The sequence below is a fragment of the Erpetoichthys calabaricus genome, chromosome 5 (genome assembly GCF_900747795.2).
Source record: "Erpetoichthys calabaricus chromosome 5, fErpCal1.3, whole genome shotgun sequence".
Taxonomy (NCBI): domain Eukaryota; kingdom Metazoa; phylum Chordata; class Cladistia; order Polypteriformes; family Polypteridae; genus Erpetoichthys; species Erpetoichthys calabaricus.
In genome coordinates, this window is record NC_041398.2 from 179,747,008 (window position 1) to 179,763,633 (window position 16,626).

At 39.1% G+C, this 16,626-nt stretch overlaps 1 protein-coding gene across 1 annotated transcript; it reads left to right on the plus strand.

Moving 5' to 3' along the window:
- Nucleotides 1–7,754: 7,754 nt before the first annotated feature.
- On the plus strand, nt 7,755–13,784 carry LOC114652688 (vimentin-like). Its single transcript, XM_051928602.1, has 3 exons — nt 7,755–8,358; nt 12,066–12,734; nt 13,071–13,784. The coding sequence occupies exons 1-3, from the start codon at nt 7,872–7,874 to the stop codon at nt 13,151–13,153; spliced, it is 1,239 nt and encodes a 412-aa protein (XP_051784562.1). The 5' UTR covers nt 7,755–7,871; the 3' UTR covers nt 13,154–13,784.
- Nucleotides 13,785–16,626: the final 2,842 nt, after the last annotated feature.

Genomic DNA, 16,626 nt, shown 5'->3' on the forward strand with positions numbered 1-16,626 from the left:
GTACCAAGTATCTACATTTGCTTCAACTTTGTCCTGAGACTGTTCTTTGGATAAAGTTACGTGTACTCTATCATGACCTTTATGAATGTACTTGTAGATGTACTTAATACTCATTTGTGATGCACAATACACAACATTAATATGACAATCATTTTAGCAAATACAGGTTATATGGTACAATCACTGAATTGTCGATCATCACAATTTTACCATTTTTCTTTCCATGATAAGTGTGTTGTTTGACGATTATCTCTGGTCGATAATCAGGAAAGCCAGCCTTAGTCGCATCTGTTGAATTAACAAAAGCTTTAGGATATTTCTACATTTTCCTCACGGCAAATTGGTTAAATGCCTATCAATAGACTGGGCTGAGACAGTGGGTGGTGATCGTGCAGAAGATGAAAACATCAACTTACAATATCCTGAAGAATATCTACAACTGTTAACACCATCGAGTGGCAGAAACGCAAAGTGGCTAGCGTAAAGCACGGGCCCAGTGGTTGGCGAGTGAAGCGAGCAGGGGGGCAAAGCCCCTAGTAGATAGATAAAGATATAGACAGATTTAAAATCTTGCTACCTAATATGTTTGACCTACAGATATGCAAAATAAATGAGGTTAATAATAACAATAAAGAATATAAATATTTTATTTATATAGTGCCTTTCCCATGCTCAAGGTGCTTCACAGACTCTCAGCCTGGAGCTGACTTATTGAACACACTACTGCATTGTTTAAGTCAGAGAACACTAACCGCTCTGGAGGTCTGTAGCTGGACTCTCTCTGCACCCATTGAAGTCAACTCCACCTACTTGGTCCACCCTTTAGAGTTAACTCCACCTACTTGGAGCTCCAGGATGTAAAGCTATATACTGTACAGTAAAAAGATCCAAAGCTTTAAAAACAGTGACATCTGGTGGTTTACAGGAATTATAACAGCTGTGAGCTCGAGTCAGCCTGCAACTCACAAGCCCTTGTTGATCACATATCCTCTGTCAGACACTTAAAGCCTAAGAACATTCTGGGTGTTCGTTCTGATCTTATGATAACCACATTGTCACTAAAATGGTACAATAAACATACATGTTAGTATGGGTGACAATATTCCACAATAAAATGTTTAAATGTGTTCTCCTTTATGAATATTGCTGCACCACGTGAGGGCTCACCTACATTGAGTGGTTACGGATTCTTTGCTCTTTTCCTTTGCTTGTTTGGGGCTCGATGTTACTGCAGTAGTTTTAACTCGTGGCGACTTTTAGCAGGCTTGCCCTTTTTACAGGGACCCCTGCAGCTGGTCCTAAACCTGCTCATTTGTATGACAGAATGCCAGCTAATATGGATGACACTTGACAGCACGGTTACGACAGTGATGTCAACAACAAGGATCTATCAGCACCCAGAGACCCTACAATACATTATAAGTCACTAATGATTCATAATTGCGTGACAACTTTGTCAAGTTGGGTTTTTTTTTTTGCTGTGAGGCAATGTGAAAAATTAATATTTTTCCATCCATTTTTTCCCCTTATCCCCACTGGTTAACTGGTAGAGGGGAGTAAGCGAGCGCGAGCACCAGCTGGGAGGAGATGTCTGGGTCTGCTGAGTAACTAAGGGGACACCAAAGGTGGGAGGGAGCTGGCGTTGATCCCACAGTTCTTTTTTTGCCAAAAACTAATTTTATTATTAATGGTTTAGTGTGCACCTAACCTAATGAATAACTTTAATATTTATAAATGACACAAGTTATTTTCAGTTATTGTTTAAATATTTTGTGGCTTACACATCACTTGTGAGTTTCTGGAGCCTTTTGGCAAACTCTTCAAGTATCTTCATTTAACAGTTCACAGCCAATTCGCAAATAACTGAGACTGCAAACTGAACTGTGCAAATCTGGAGGGGTAACTGTATTTTCATTAAGCTTTGTTCTAAACGTTATATATATTTATAGATTTGACTTTGGACCTCACAAACAAGAAAAGCTCGTCTTGTCTCTTGTCTCGTGTTCTATAAACCACAGCAGAATGGGGGAAAAAAGGCTTAGGGGTGAAATAAAGGAGGAGGAATAAAATATAAAACACACACACACAGCCAGATTAGCATGCTTAAAAAGTAAATAAATTAGGATATGTAGGACTTTAAGGTATGAGGAGTTATCGCTTTGAAATGAAATGATTCCTTATTCATTTTGGCTCCAAATAGATTAAGTAAAAACAGACAATACTGAACCATCTTGAGGATGAAAATGTCATCAGAATTTAAGCAACCAGAGGACCCTCTTCTGTTACAATACAAAATAAACCCAGGAGTCGTCTGTTTGAGGAACTTAAGAAAGGACCTTTACAGTTTAGTTAGCTGAAGATGGAAAACCAAACAAAAAAACATTACCTGGACAGCTCAGAAAATGTGTTCAGAGAAACGGCAGCAGCACCAGCAGGATTGAAGTGGCAGGGCCGACCAAAGACAAAGCCCACTGTGACACTTCTCATGAGTTGTTTCTGTGCCGTAGATGGATGCTAGCTGTCGTTTCAGAGGTTTGGTTAAGGGAGTTGCACTGGGAGACACGCCAGAATAAACAGGTCTGGTTTGTAGTCATTCAGCCAAACTTACAGGAAAGGCAGAGGATTTACAGAGTAACAAACAAACAGCTGTGATGGGGTCTCTGTGGGGAAGGGGAGAACTTTGAAACACAGAGAATGTGAAGGGGGTGTAGACTGTAAGCACATACACTTGGTTTTTAGGAGAAGACCGAATAGAAATAAGTTGGGAATGAGATGAAAGAAGTCGAGTAAGTCCTGAATCCTGTTTAGCGCTGAGGCATGTAATCTGTCACCAAGCACAAGGACAGCATGAGCATGGAGGGTCTCCAGTCAACACTAAATACAGGAGGCTGACTGTGCCACATCTCCGTAAGGCCCAGGCATCCTTCAACTAAACACCAAGTCCAAGGAGTGTCTTTCACAACTGGATAAAGACAGAACTGCAAGATCTTAGTGGGATGTTAAAGAAGAGAATAGTGTGAAGGTCATGAAGATAAAAAATTAAAGGTATAAAAACTCGGCAATAAAGATGCTGCGTCAACTCCTACTGTAGAGAAAGTGTGACATTTCACTTAATAACATTCAATCAATGTTCAGTGACTTCTACTTATTGCTGTCATTGCTTGCTTTTCCTTTTTATTATACACTGACATGCAAAAGTGTGGGCACCCCTGCTTAAAATGTCTTATCACTGTGAATACTGAAGTGGGCAGTTTTGGTGATCAGTTCTTCTTCTGCTCACTTAACTATTCACAGTGGCAGACATTTTAAGCAAGGGTGCCCAGACTGTTGCATGCCACTGTACAAGATTGTTTTTATTTTTCACTATTATGCTATATTAGCCCGTGAGAAAGGAGGTTTGGGGCTTTAACCCTAATCATAAACCTAACTCACACTGAGCAAAACACAGAGAAAGTTCTTTGTTTCCAGATATTTCCAGCAAAATACGGTGAAGATCCTACATAAAGCATTTTGTTTTTTTGCTACGACACCTTAGCATTTGAGAACTCCACAGCTGCTACACCCTGGACGCGCTGGGTCACCACAACCACTGACTTGCTCCACCAAGAGACTGGAGAATTGTAGATCTCCATAACTTTCCACTCTCCAAATGTCTGTATGCTCTGGGAGAAGATAATGGCCGGATCACTGAGAGCATCTCAGCTTACCACTAACCTGAGCTTTGGTCTGGTCTGCTTTGGTGCGTCGTCCACGTTCCTTAACCTCATCAGCTTGGTTTATTCATTGTGACACACTTTTGTATGCTCATACTAAAGCAGTTTTTGATGCCAAACCTGTCCTTGTTGAATCTTGTGCTACACTTCTTGTTGCACTCATTTTGGATTTTAAAGATGGGACTGTTTTGTTGGATGGCACAGTGGTAGCGCTGCTACCTCGCAGTAAGGAGATCTGGGTTCGCTTACCAGGTCCTCCCAGCATGGAGTTTGCATGTTCTCCCCGTGTCTGCGTGGGTTTCCTCCCACAGTCCAAAGACGTGCAGGTTAGGTTCATTGACGATCCTGTGCTTGGTGTGTGTGCCCTGCAATGAGCTGGCACCCTGCCCGGGATTTGTTCCTGCCTTGCGCCCTGTGTTGGCTGGCATTGGCTCCGGCAGACCCCTGTGTCCCTGTGTTAGGATATAGCGGGTTGGATAATGACTGACTGACTGACTGTTTTGTTTTTTGGCCATTTGTTTCAGGATTTCAATGTATTCAAGGAGGGATGGCCACCAGATAAGAATGTCTGATCTGTAAATTCCACATTTTTGACACTTTGACCCTGGTAGGTTTATATAATCTGCGTGTTCTCTAAATATTCTCATCTCAGTCTCAGACACATGGGGGTCAGAACCAATCCTGAAAGCACAGGGCGCCAGGCAGGAAATGCCAGTACATCAGACAAGCACACAAACGCGCGCGCACACACACACACACACACACTCCCCAAGGTCCAACCTGGAATCGTCAGTCAACCTTACCTGCCAGGCTTTGGGGATGTGGGAGCAAAACAGTAGGGAGTAGCCAGAGGTAAACCCATTCACACGTGGGAAAATACATGCAAACTCCATATAGGCAACAGCGGGCATAGGCTTCAAACCCAGGATGTGTGAGGTGACTCTGGCACAGTGCGGCACCGAGCCTCCCCCTCAAAATGTTAAAAGCCAGACCAAGCTTTACAAGTAGACTGATATGGGATGGGAGCAGCAGAAAGGCATTTTATTAACAAAATGAGTTATTATATGGGGTGCTTTTTTAATACTGTAAGTGATTTTTATTTTGTGGTCTCTATTTAAGCAAATATAAATTTATAATTAAGGCAATATCTAAAAAATGTTCCCCTCCCAGTAAGTGGTTGCATAAACAATTGGTTGCTGTTTTCATAATCAGCACAATGAAATGTTGCATCACAGTGTTAATGACACACTTACATGGGGCAGCCGGAGCCTCCGCTCTCAACACCAACTCACAAAATGTAAAAGCAGATGACGATGAACGTATGGAGGGCCGCACTTGGAAAAAACTTTCAAATGTGTTACTGCTGTTTGTCCTTATAAGAGGGGTAGGGTATCGTCTGTACACACAGGCCATTACAAATTATTGAGAAGTTAATAAAAATAGTGTGTAGTAAGATTTCAAATACTCAGTTATGATACTCCTAAAACACGGCCTTCAAATCTTCAAGTTTAACTACAACTTGTTCAATTTTAAAAGATGATACTGGATTGTCGACCTCATTGTTGGGTGTGCCTTGTGATGAACTGGATTAAATAAGTTAGATGGAGGACGGAGCTTAGAAAAGGGCGCATGCTGTCATTTAGGCTTGTCGGTTTCACTGTGTGCCCATGTGCTATGCTTATCATGGAAGTAGTCATAAAAATCTCCAAACAAAAAAAATGAAAAAAAAAAAACCAATGACATAAACAATGCAACCAAAAAAATCAAATAAATAAATTATGAGCTGAAAAGGAACATGTAATGTGGCTGGTGGACTAATGAGATAAAACAAAAGCCACCATCTTTAACAGTAACTTAGCGAGGCAGTCAATTAAAAAAGTGCAGTTAAAGACCACAGCATTACAAGACTTAAGTGACATTATGACTTCTGAAACACCAGAAAGATCGGGATGGTGTTCATTGTGCAAGGTGCTATACTGAAAATCAAATTCTGCTGGGGTAAAAAGCTGTGACTTTACTCCACTAAAACAAAAAGGAAGATGACAAAATTAAGAAGAACTACTACTTTAATTACATCCTTCCACTGTTTTTTCATTTTTTTTCCCCGCTAGTGAGGAAGTCAAGAGAGCCAACGTTTGTAATGCTCAGTTTGGAGTCCCTAATAAAACTGTTATACGTGTCTTTGGCGTGTGGGAACACCAAGAGTAGTAACTGGAGAACACCATGTGGATGTACGCAGAATGTGCAAACTCCAATGAAGGTTATGTCACTTCACTGTATTTATACTTTAACAAGTTGTAGTTTGAGAGTAATGAAAAGATATGTGGATTACATTAACTGGAGTCTCTAAACCAGGGGTCTAACTCGCCAAAGGGCTAATGAGTCCTACATAAATTTGAAAACTTGATTAGTCATATTAGGAGTGGGCAATCTTTCCAAAAAAATCATATCACGATCCTTTTAACACAAAAATCACGATCCACAATCTGAATTGCAATCTGTCTTTTCAATGTGGCATACACTTAAGAGAATATCCGGACTCAAACTCGTCAAGACCTAAGTAACACTTTATTTTAAATATCAACCAAAGTTGAATTCAATTGTTCTCTCGTTCGCTAGCAAAGCGGAGTTAAGGTACACACCCCGAAGCTGGCGAGTGAGGCCCCTTCCATCGGCCTACTGCGTGGATCTCGGATTCGAGCAAATAAATCGGTACCGCAAGTGAACAATGATATATAGTGAAATGAGAGAAGTCGCAAAATCAACTGGAATATTCAAGCAAATTATAGAAAACACCCCGATCTAAATCCGTTAAGTAGTTCTCTCTTGTGAAAAGCGGACAGACATACAGACATTGGATTTTATATATTAGTAAACCTTCAAAATAATGTGCAGTTAAAGTCTCAACAGCATTCCCAGCTTTTCTGGAGCTTAGCAGAGCCAGATCACTATAAGAATCTTCACCAAGAAGATCTGAAAATGTCTGCTTTGTTTGGGTCAACATACCTCTGTGAGTCTGACATGAGTGTCAGGAAATCAAAGTTCAGAACAAGACTGACAGAAGAACATTTAAATGATTCCATAAGAGCGAACCTAAGTGGCTCCACTCCACCATACACCTGCCTCTCTTGTTGACTCCATGCAGTGCCAGTCATCTCACTAACTAAAAAACACATCACACATGCAACTGGACATGTGAATAAAGTGAAACAGTGACATGGAACAAAATGGCAAATGAATAAGGAATATCTGTGTATTTGTAATTGCATAGTTTTGTTTTGACAGCATTCATGTTTTAATTCAATAGTGTGAGATACACTAGAAAATGCAAACAGATATACAAAATGCACTTGCAGGTGAACTAAATATTTTTTGTGAGGTTTTAATGCAAAATGTGAGTTGTGGACACCAACATTTTGTAAATGTTCAGGCAAAACAAGCTTATTCAGTTTGTTTGGGTTGAAATAAGCTATGAGAATAAACGTTAGAAAACATGAGTAGCTCTCGGCCATTTTCATTTTGTAAAAGTAGCTTTCTGGGGGGGGGTTAAAAGGTTGGAGACCCCAGTCTAAACTGTGCAAGTGTGAGCTGGATGCTGCTGGGATGCTCTCTCTGTAGTCTGGGCCCCTGCTCAGTCTGTCATATGAAGGGCCCAACGCACAGAACATTGTTAATAAAAAATTAATTGATCGTATATCAAAAATGCTGACACTTATTATAAGCACTGCCTAGTCACAAAATACAAACATACTTCACATACGGGAAAATTGCTTCTAAGACACTAATTATTATGGAACAAGCAATATGCCCAGTCCTCACACACACAAGCAAAATTGAGCATGAAGTAAGGAAGAGCGTGAGACGTTGCCATGAAGAAATGTAACACTCTCTTGCAAAGCTCAACTTTGGCAGCTTGACTTCATGCTCCTCATTACAATGCAATGCTGCAGCTGCTAAGAAGAGAACTTCTGGGGATACTGGAAAAAAGTAATCATACCAAATGAAATTATTTTAAAAGGCTGTGAGAGTTGAATAGTAACTGTTAAATTCCTTTTGACCAATATAAAAGACAGGCACACGACCGGGCACCACTCATTCACGTTCAGAGGAGCTGGATATCTGAAAAGCTTTGCAGATTTGAACATTTCGACAGCGGCCATGAGGAGCACTTCCTATTCCCAGAAGACCTTGACAGTAAGTGGATCCAGCAGAATGAGAGTACAAAGCCCCTCTCCTTCCCGCTGTGGTGCTGCTGGCTTCCGCTCTCTTTCTTCCGACTCCCGGAGAGGCCGTTCGGGTTTCCAGGGCACTGCTGTTGAGGTGGGTACAGAGATCCACCAACACCATGCCAATGAAAAGGAGGAGATGCAAGAGCTCAACGTTCGGTTTGCTGGTTACATAGAGAAGGTACAAGCCCTGGAACAGAAGAATGCTGCCCTGCAGGCCCAACTGGCAGACCTACAAGCTCGTTTCAAAGGGGGCCCTAGTGGTATTGGGGAGGAATACGAGCAGAAATTTAAAGAAATCAAGGAGCTTATTGAAACACTGACCAATGAAAAGGGAGCAGCAGACATTGAAAGGGGATACATTGAGGAGGAGATCGAGTCCTGGAGGATAAAATATGATGAGGAGCTTCAGCTCAAAGGTATGATATCTGGGATATCTTTTAATATAAACATGGGTTTCCTCCCACAGTCCAAAGACATGCTGGTTAGGTGGATTGGCGATTCTAAATTGGCCCTAGTGTGTGCTTGGTGTGTGGGTGTGTTTGTGTGTGTCCTGCGGTGGGTTGGCACCCTGCCCAGGATTGGTTCCTGCCTTGTGCCCTGTGTTGGCTGGGATTGGCTCCAGCAGACCCCCGTGACCCTGTGTTCGGATTCAGCGGGTTGGAAAATGGATGGATGGATGGATGGGATCACCTGTTTTAGCATTATGTCCTTCTCTTGAAGACATTTGCTTATCCTGGATAACAGACAGAAACATGACATGGCCCAGTTCACTGCACCCTTCAAAACACAAATTAGCCAATCACTTTAGCCGAGGTCAATGATGACCTGCAAAAAGCACAAGTGTGCCAACTCTGAGTTACACAGTAAGTGCTAAATTACTACTTCGGACACATATCAGAAACTCCTTAACACTGGGATAATTGCAAGAAAAGAAATATGTTAATAAAAGAAAGACAGTACAAAATAACACTGATAAACTGGCTAGCTTAACCTGTCTACTTTTCATTTAATGGGATTAACTAGTTTGGTAAACACAGACAGCGACTTTTCCTGTACTGTATAGAACAAATGTCTCACAAAGTCCACGGGTTCGAAGACCACACCCTAAAAATGCATTGAGTCTAAACCCAGCACTCCCATGGCTCTTCACTCTGCTTAGATAGAATGCCTCCTCCTCCTCCTCCTCTCCTGTACTTATTCTGTTCTGATGCGCCTGTGCCACCACCTTTGCAGCAAATTCTGTTCAGATCTGCCAAGGTAAGAAAACATTTGCTATATCCCTAGATTCCTGATGTGGATGCTCCTGGTCTTCTGTCTTTCGTTTCAGTTCACTTTTTAACTGCGTATCTCTAATAAAAGTGATGACTGCTGACAGCGTTAGAAAGAGCCCTACTCAGAACACTACCAACAGATAAGACTAGTGACATACGTGACAAGGTGTGTGAAGCGGTGTCAAGTAGGAAACAGGCAAAGTACTCACCATTAAGCAGTAATGTAACTGTACCAACCTGAGCCTCTGTCAAGGGCTTCCTTCAACATTTCATAAGAAGCTCACTAGGCTCAATATTTATGACCAATTGTTCTGAGAGTGGAGACTTCACCTAAGAAGTGATAATAAATGTTAGAATCACTAATCCATTTAAAATACAATTCCAGCAGGCTATTTGAGCTAATGACATTATTGCACTCTACACAGCACAGTAGTACAGCAAGGACTATTGCCATTTCATTGAGTTTTCTCCCACCATATTAGGTTCATAGTTAATTGAAATGTTCAAACTTTTTGCAGCTCAATGTAACTCAAATCTGATTTTTTTTTTGACTGTTCAAATTATTTTGTGAGTGATCCAAATTGGGTGTAATGTCTGGGTTGCCCACAGATGGCATTTTCTCCTTGAACCCGGGGCATCGATAGATGTAAACAAAGGACAGACTGGACAAATGTGGACACCCACACATACACAGCAAGAGATGGTGCAAAGTAATTAGTACTTCTATTTCAACAACAAAATGTTCCAAATATAAATAAAGTGTACTACAGAATGACCATAAACAGCTCAAAATATAATCCATTAAAAAAGTGTTCTTGTGGAGGTTAAAACAACAATAAATATTCCAATAAACGGTTAAAATCCACAGTTGAAACACTGTCAGGACCTCTTCGTAAAAACCATCTTAAGCCGCGGTGCAGCCATTCAAACTAAAGTCTCCTCTCCTCACTGTTATGGTCTCCTCAGCAAGGAGAGACATCCTTCATCCTTCTTTCTGGCTCGAGTTCATGTCGCCATCCCGTGAGTCCTCCCTTTTCCAGCTGTCATACCTCAACAATCAGCGGGAGTCGCTCAAAGTATTTGGCTGCTCCTGCTCCTTGGGTGGTCAGCAGGGGTGACCCTGCCACAAGAGCATTGTGTGCTTACTCCACCAGGGGCCATCCCTGACTGCCTAACTCCACGCCACAGCATCGACTTAGCCGTAATTCTGCTCTTCCTTTCCTTTAACCTCCTGGTCTTTTCATTTCTCTCTCCTCTGTCCTGCACAGCGTCTTTTGTACAGTACAGATGTGGGTGTAGGTGCCTTTATTAGGATCCCAAGAGCACTAATAAGGAAACCAACTGGATTGAGTGCATCATATAAATGAATATACAATCAATGAAATTTCCCCATCGACGACCTGGGGCCATGCTACCACATACACCTACATCCCCAACCAATAAAAAACACAGACACCGTCATCGCATGGTTTTTACTACAGCAACTGCACACTGCCACATACACTCATCTCACTTCATCAAGCTGTGTACAGGTATCTATGCACAGAAGAGATAAAGACTATTTTGTTAGACAGATGCAACCTAATAGACAGATGCTGATTCCTCTCTTATTTAACATCATTTTAGTGCAGGATGTCTGCACATTTGTCAGCTTCAGATTGCATGGAAGAGAAACAGAATACCAACAATCATAGCTGCTGCTTTGAGTGCAGTTGTCACTGTTGTATCTGTACATAGAAACCTATAGCAAAATGAGAGGAGCCTGCACTGGTGGGAGCAAGATGTAAATAACGTAAATCCAAAAGAAAATGTTTAAACTGCAAAACATGTAATACCATTATATGATAATGTATCCAAAGCAACACATGCACTAAAAGTGTTTGTTATGTATTTATAGTTAGACTAGTGGTTGAGTGTAACAAATTGAATTATAATTCAGGACAGAACTGTCAAAGCACTGGTCTTCACTGTAATATAATTCTTCCACACAAAAAAAAAAAGATTAATAATCACGTAACTCTAATAAGCATCATTTAGTGAAAAAATATACAGTATTTAAATTTCACAAATTTTTCTAAACCAGGTAAACCAAACATGTATTTTTAAACAAAATATCTATATTCAAAACTACATTAGACATCCAACAAAAATGAGAACCTTGAAAATCAATAATCAAAGACATAAGAATAATAAAGAAATCACATCAACATCAGTCACGCTAGAGTACCTAAATATGCTTTAGTTCAGGATGGAGAAATTGTCCTTACCCTCTTCTGTCCCGTGGCCACGCTAGATAGGTTTTAATGTCATGGACACACCCCGCCGTCTGAGTATACAGTCATTAAAGAAGCACAGTACAAAAAAAAAAGTTTTGAAGTGTGTAACTCGTTCAAACCAGTACTCATCACCAGTCAGTTACCTTGGAATAGCAGACTTCCTTATTGTCCAGTATTGCAAAATCTGTATAAATAGGCAAGCAAAAAACATTAGTCATACATTAGTGTAAAATTCCAGAAGGTGTAAATCAGTTAAGCAGATTAAGATGGCAGAAAGATGATAATTCTCAAAAAAAAAAACAGCAAGGAACCACCAGCTGATGCTGAGCAGTTACTGTACTAGCAATGCATGGACCACAAAGAGTACCTATCAACTGATATACTATTACTACATCTTGAAGCTTGGACATACTGTAGTGTATATAAGCTCTGGGTTCAATACTGCAATACTAAACAAGTATTTCATGCCTTAGGATCAACAGCAAATTACCTATAATAATTTTAAAGAAATGCATTTTGCTCTAATTTAAAAATAGTTCTGATAAATCTATACCTATTTTACTTTACTTACAACAGAAGAAGCAGAGCTGACTCTTCGACAGTTCCGAGAAGACATTGACAATGCAACTCTGCAGAAAGCCGATCTTGAAAAAAGAGTGGAGCAGCTGGTGTCAGAAATTGAATTTATGAAGAAACTCCATGATGAAGAAGTAGCTGATCTTCTGAAACAAATCGAAGACTCAAAAGTTACCATAGATATAGATGCTAGCAGACCAGACCTGGCAGCCTACTTACGCAACATGCGAGTTCAGATTGAGCAGCTTTCTGCCAAGAACATTCAGGATGCAGAAAAATGGTACAAGAGTAAGTTTGATACATTAAAAGAACATGCTGGCAAACACGAAGAACAACTGAAGGTCATGAAAGATGAAATTTCTGTCTATCAGTCTCAAATCTTGGACCTACAAAGCCAGATCGACAACTTAAGGGGCCGAAACAATGCCCTTCAACAGCAGCTAGACGATATGGAAGACAATCACCTGGACAAGGTTGCTAACCTGCAGGATGTCATCGCACAGCTCGAGTGCCAGCTCTGCGACACCAAGGCAGAAATGTCTAAATACATGCAAGACTACCAAGAGCTGCTTCACATTAAACTAAAGTTGGATGCTGAAATTGCAACTTACAGGAAGCTTCTAGAAGGAGAAGAGCTGAGACTGGGGCTTGCATCCGGGAGTGACACAGGTAAAGCTCTCTTTCACTCATGTCAATTACTGGGTCATTATTCTTTTCATTTATGGTACGCTTTCAGGTAGAATGTATATTTTTATTCTATATGTAAATTCAAGCTAACTAGAGTGAGATTAAGCTATGCAACAACAATCACTTTAAGCTAATAATATATATATTTAAATTGCTGTTCAAAAAGTTGCATGTAAAAATATTTTTTAATTATTACTGTGCCATGCTGAAACAAAATGAAACAAAATAGAAAATTTAATATTATAACATAGAAAATATGTATGTTTTGCCATTAAAAGAGTATGTCAGGCTTAAGATATATTTTTTGGATTTTTTCAGCTGAAGGACTAACAAAAGAAGAACGAACCACTTCTGTTACTCGTACAGTTGAAAGCCACACTGAAACAAAAGTGACAGCCTGAGCAGACACTTCAAATGAAAGTGAGGAGGCATCAAGTGTTAGTCAACATTTATGAACAGTCTGTGTAGTTTTAATTAAGTTCCAGTTGCATTTAAGCATGATGCTCTGGGTAAAAATAAAATGTTTTAATTTCAATGTATACTTCATAACGTAACAAGAAAGGAGACCAACTTCTATCTGCATATCCCGAGCACTAGAATGTAACCCTGTTAATAAAGCTTTATTTACATGCAATGTTTACCATCTTACATGGCCTATTTTTTAATACATCACTTCATTTCAGTATGGTAGCGGTTATACACATAATCAAAAATTACCATAAATACTAATTTAACAATAAAGCACTGCCATGTATATTCATAATATAAATGTACACCTACCTATCTTTCAACAAACAACTCACTGGCCAACTGCCCACTTGTTGATGAAGCAACGGTCCTTGAAATCACGTCGGTGCGGAGTCATCCACTTTCAAACTGAAAAGGCTGAGATTTGGAGTCAAAGAAAGCTGAAAGATTGAGTTCTCAGTCTGTGATACAGAAGTGACATTTTACAGCAAGACGGAGATTCATTTTGCATGTTTTCTACTAAGCCTTTGAAGGGCACAAATTTAATATACATGCTAGTCACTAAAGCAAGATATTTGACAATAACGCATAAATATTCATGCTGATGAAAAAAAAATGCAGATGTGGAGTATTTAATGCACTACTCAAAGCAATTTCAAAGTTTTTGAGTACTGCTCATTGTTGTTTACTTACCATTCAATTCCTAAACAACAAAAAAATGTTGGTAACATTTTAGAAACTTCAAAAAATGCAAATAATACTCATTTACTATTACATAACAAACACTTTTTGGGTCTTCATTAATACTTACAAAGTATCAGTAAAGTGTTTAATTATCACTGCAACACATTTCTCTTAATATTACATATTTAATGTAAGACCTGTGAATCCTTCATATTCACAGGTCATTTTACCATTGTGTCAATATGTTACACTGCACAGAGATGAATAAACTATCTACTGATGCTTTGTAAGTGTTATGCAGCCTTTGCTCAACTCTTGTTAAATAAATCAGTGATATATGTATTTTTGCAGTACCTACACTATAGTGTTACAGACATTTCAATTGCTTAACAGTTTAACTGGTATATACTATTTCTTACAAAGGCATTCAGGTAAGTGCATTTTTCATACTTTGCTTTTTATAAACAAAGTCCAAGAAAAAATATAATTTGAAAAACTGTGCCAAACTTACAGTTGAATATGTTTTCAAGCTCTCAATACTGGATTAGATACACAGAACTCACTGAAGAGCTTAGTAACAGTGATTTCAAAGTAAAATGTACAAGGTTCTTTGTTTAGGTAGTGAATTAAAAAAATAAAATCTCTTTATTCCTTCTATATTTTAATCAAAATAACCTAAACTAAGAAAAATCACAAATCTAAAGAACTTTATAAAAGTAAATAGTGCAGACCTTAAATATCCTCATGAACAGTGTAGCAAACGTATTTAAAAAGACAACTTTCAGCATCCTAAACATTCCCTTGATTAGATACCCCTTCCCCAAATTTATACACTAAATATTAAAAAATAACAAAGCTGTATAATTGATACAGAAAATAAAAACTGATGAGTCACTCAACAAGGAAGGTGTTCTGGGCATGCAGAATAACATCTGAGCACAGAGCTCTCAACAAAGGATTTAAATGATGCAGCAAACACTTGATAAACTAATGTGTTTAGAATGGGGCACCAAGGTTTAATTAAAACATGGCACATGAAACAAACCTGAAACAACAGATCATCTGATAAGACAGTGCTTGTAACAACAATGATGTACATGAAGCTCTGTAGTAGCAACTGGAAAGTTTGATTGGATTAGAAAGAAAAAAATGGACAGAGCAACATTACAGATAGCAGTTAAAACCATGTTTCAGTTTTAAAGAAATAAAACTGGAATGATAACTTACCATTTAAAACAATACATTACTGGGAATTCATAAAGTGAAATGCTCTTAAGTGTCTCTGTAAATATCTTAACTTAAATCATACTGAATATAGACAAAAGTGTAAACTGATGAATATTACTGAACTCTAAAGAACAATGGGCATCTCGAGTAAAAATGATGACTTCACAGCTTCTATACTTGCAAAGTACTGATATAAAATCTAAGAAAACTGAAATTAAATATCTTCTTTGATTTTCCAAAATTAAGCTTTACCTTTTTAATGGTTCAAAAAATGAATCCTGTACCTACATTTAATGGACCTGTAGCACAGACTACACTATCTATTTATTACCAGTGGTATTTTCAAAATCAATTTCTAATGATAGCGATTATTTTAGGTTGACACAGATATATACACACATCTGATTTTCGAAGTACAGTTGTGCTTGAACATTTGTGAACCCTTTAGAATTTTCTATATATTTCTGCATAAATATGACCTAAAACATCATCAAATTTTCACTCAAGTCCTAAAAGTAGATAAAGAGAAACCAGTTAAACAAATGAGACAAAAATATTATACTTGGTCATTTACTTATTGAGGAAAATGATCGAATATTACATATTTGTGAGTGGCAAAAGTATGTGAACCTCTAGGATTAGCAGTTAGTTTGAAGGTGAAATTCGAGTCAGGTGTTTTCAATCAATGGGATGACAATCAGGTGTGAGTGGGCACCCTGTGTTATTTAAAGAACAGGGATCTATCAAAGTCTGCTCTTCACAACACGTTTGTGGAAGTGTATCATGGCACGAACAAAGGAGATTTCTGAGGACCTCAGAAAAAGAGTTGTTGATGCTCATCAGGCTGGAAAAGGTTATAAAACCATCTCTAAAGAGTTTGGACTCCACCAATCCACAGTTAGACAGATTGTGTACAAATGGAGGAAATTCAAGACCATTGTTACCCTCCCCAGGAGTGGTCGACCAACAAAGATCACTCCAAGAGCAAGGCGTTTAATAGTCAGCGAGGTCACAAAGGACCCCAGGGTAACTTCTAAGCAACTGAAGGCCTCTCACATTGGCTAATGTTCATGTTCATGAGTCCACCATGAAGAGAACACTGAACAACAATGGTGTGCCTGGCAGGGTTGCAAGGAGAAAGCCACTGCTCTCCAAAAAAAACATTGCTGCTCGTCTGTAGTTTGCTAAAGATCACGTGGACAAACCAAAAGGCTATTGGAAGAATGTTTTGTTGACGGATGAGACCAAAGTAGAACTTTTTGGTTTAATTGAAAAGCATTATGTTTGGAGAAAGGAAAAAACTGCATTCTAGCATAAGAACCTTATCCCATATGTGAAACATGGAGGTGGTAGTATCATGGTTTGGGCCTGTTTTGCTGCATCTGGGCCAGGACGGCTTTCCTTCATTGATGGAACAATGAATTCTGAATTATACCATAGAATTCTAAAGGAAAATGTCAGGACATCTGTCCACGAACTGAATCTCAAGAGAAGG